Genomic DNA, 1,948 nt, shown 5'->3' with positions numbered 1-1,948 from the left:
CCTCCCGCATTTTTCCTTTTGTGCGTTTTCCAGCTTACCAAGCGTCTCCTCGATACTAGTGTGGTTATTTTAGTATTGTGAAAGAGTGATTTATTTATTCCAAAAAATCGCTTTCTTTTTAGTGTCCCTTAGTTTCGAACAGGCAGCCCTCACCACTAGAACCATTTTGACTCGATAAAGATAGGACTATCCTGGGGAGTGCCGATTACTCTGAGTGTCAATCATCCAAGAAGAATCATCATCATAAAAAACAAAAAGCCGCTGCTGTAGGCAGAGCAGCGAAATGAAGACGACGAGATTGAAGCGCTGTAGTCGAGCGCGGCGTTGTCGGGTCTCGGGTCTGAAACATGTCGCGACGGCTAGAAGACGAGGAGTGGCTGATCCACCAGTCGCTGCCGAAGTTGCTGGCGTCGCAGCGCCGGGACCCATTCATCAAGACCTGCATCACGTACTCGGGCGCCGCGTGCGTCGGGTTTACACTTCTGCTTATCGGCGTGTTCGTCTGTGTCATCGCGTACGACGTTCGCAGGACGGATGGCCACGCCGTCGCAGTTTTTCCAGTGAAGGTCCGATCACTGCGCCGGGGACCTGTGCCCATACTGTGCCACGTGAACGTGGCCAGATTCTACGACAACGACGTCAGGTACAGGACGGTGGATCTGCCTGGTAACTACTGCTCGCACCTCGTGCTCCCCCTGCGGGGTTTTTTCAGCGGCACCAATGAAACACCGGACGCCAGTCTGGCCTTTGGACTGGTGCAATCACGGCTAATCGAACTGCGAAACGAAGTGAACAAGAGCTTCCCCCACCTCAAGTACCTGATCTCCGTGGGCGACGAGAATGGCGGTGGCAGCCGGCTGACTTTCCACGAAACGCCCAACGCGACCGCGTACATGACCTTTGTCGTTGAGATGGTTCGCTGGGTCCTGCACAACCGCTTCCATGGGATCGTGCTCAACCGCGTCTTCCCCATCGAGAAGGAGCATCAACGGCACATGAGAGTCTTCTTGTCGCATCTCAAACAGGTCATGCACAAGCACGGACTCCTCTTTGTCGTCACCGCATCGTCGCACACTGGCATCTTCAAGTCGGGCGCCAGACCCGGTCGGTTGTCCCGCTTCCTCGATTACGTTGGCGTCATGACACAGGGTCTGCACCACCCGGCCAACGCTACTGACCGCATTCTGATACCACTCCACCATCAGAGAGAGCGCAAAGGTAGAAGCGTCGAGGACTTCGTCGAGAACGTCATTTCGAGCGGCCTACCTCGAAGCAGAGTGCTCCTTGCCGTCTCCTTGTCAGGCTTCGTGTGCACAATGTCTCGGCTTCCAGAGAACAAGGAAGTTCCCAGGTGGATCGACACACATGCTGTCCGTGTCCTCTCGTACAAGGAGGCCTGTCAGTTGATTCGACAAACCGATTGGACCCTGTCCTACGACCGGGAGAGTGAGAAGCCGCACGCGTGGCGCAACAACGTCTGGATTGGATACGAGGACGAGATAAGTGTGCGCAAGATGGCCTCACTCGTGGATAAGATGTTCCTCGGTGGCGTCATCATTTTGGATGTTGGAAACGATGACCATTCTGGGCGCTGCGGGCCTACCAACCCGCTTGTGAGAGCTATCTTCACGGAGGTTGAAGGGACACCTATTGACGACAACTCAACGGCCATCATACCAAGCTTCAACTTAACAGACTCAGACGTGGTACGTTCGCTCAACAAAACTTCCGGAAAGGCTGAAAAAGAAGTGCAGTAAAATTGTGCCAAAGTGTCCCGGTCATTTTTTGTGTGTGGATGGTATGCAGAAAATGGGTTCACATCACGAGGTAATTCTGCAATCGTGCTTCCAAGTATATAGTAGTTACTGTGTGTAATTACCTGCTGTTACTTCCTTAACTGTTACTTCCTGTAACTTCTTCTGTGACTTTCCGGTTGGTCCGGGCTTTT

At 53.1% G+C, this 1,948-nt stretch overlaps 1 protein-coding gene across 1 annotated transcript; it reads left to right on the top strand.

The window, feature by feature from the left end:
• The first annotated feature begins 299 nt into the window (after positions 1-299).
• Positions 300-1,948, top strand: LOC119164528 (chitinase-3-like protein 2). The gene has a single exon (XM_037416744.2). It carries the CDS (start codon positions 348-350, stop codon positions 1,755-1,757), a length of 1,410 nt encoding a protein of 469 aa, XP_037272641.2. The 5' UTR covers positions 300-347; the 3' UTR covers positions 1,758-1,948.

Source organism: Rhipicephalus microplus, chromosome 1 (assembly GCF_043290135.1).
Source record: "Rhipicephalus microplus isolate Deutch F79 chromosome 1, USDA_Rmic, whole genome shotgun sequence".
Classification (NCBI taxonomy): domain Eukaryota; kingdom Metazoa; phylum Arthropoda; class Arachnida; order Ixodida; family Ixodidae; genus Rhipicephalus; species Rhipicephalus microplus.
Note: the sequence above shows the minus strand (reverse complement) of the source record. Positions and strands in the feature narration are given on the sequence as shown.

Excerpts from the sequence above, each read along its gene's own strand:
- LOC119164528 (XM_037416744.2), top strand. The coding sequence starts at position 348 with ATGTCGCGACGGCTAGAAGACGAGGAGTGGCTGATCCACCAGTCGCTG.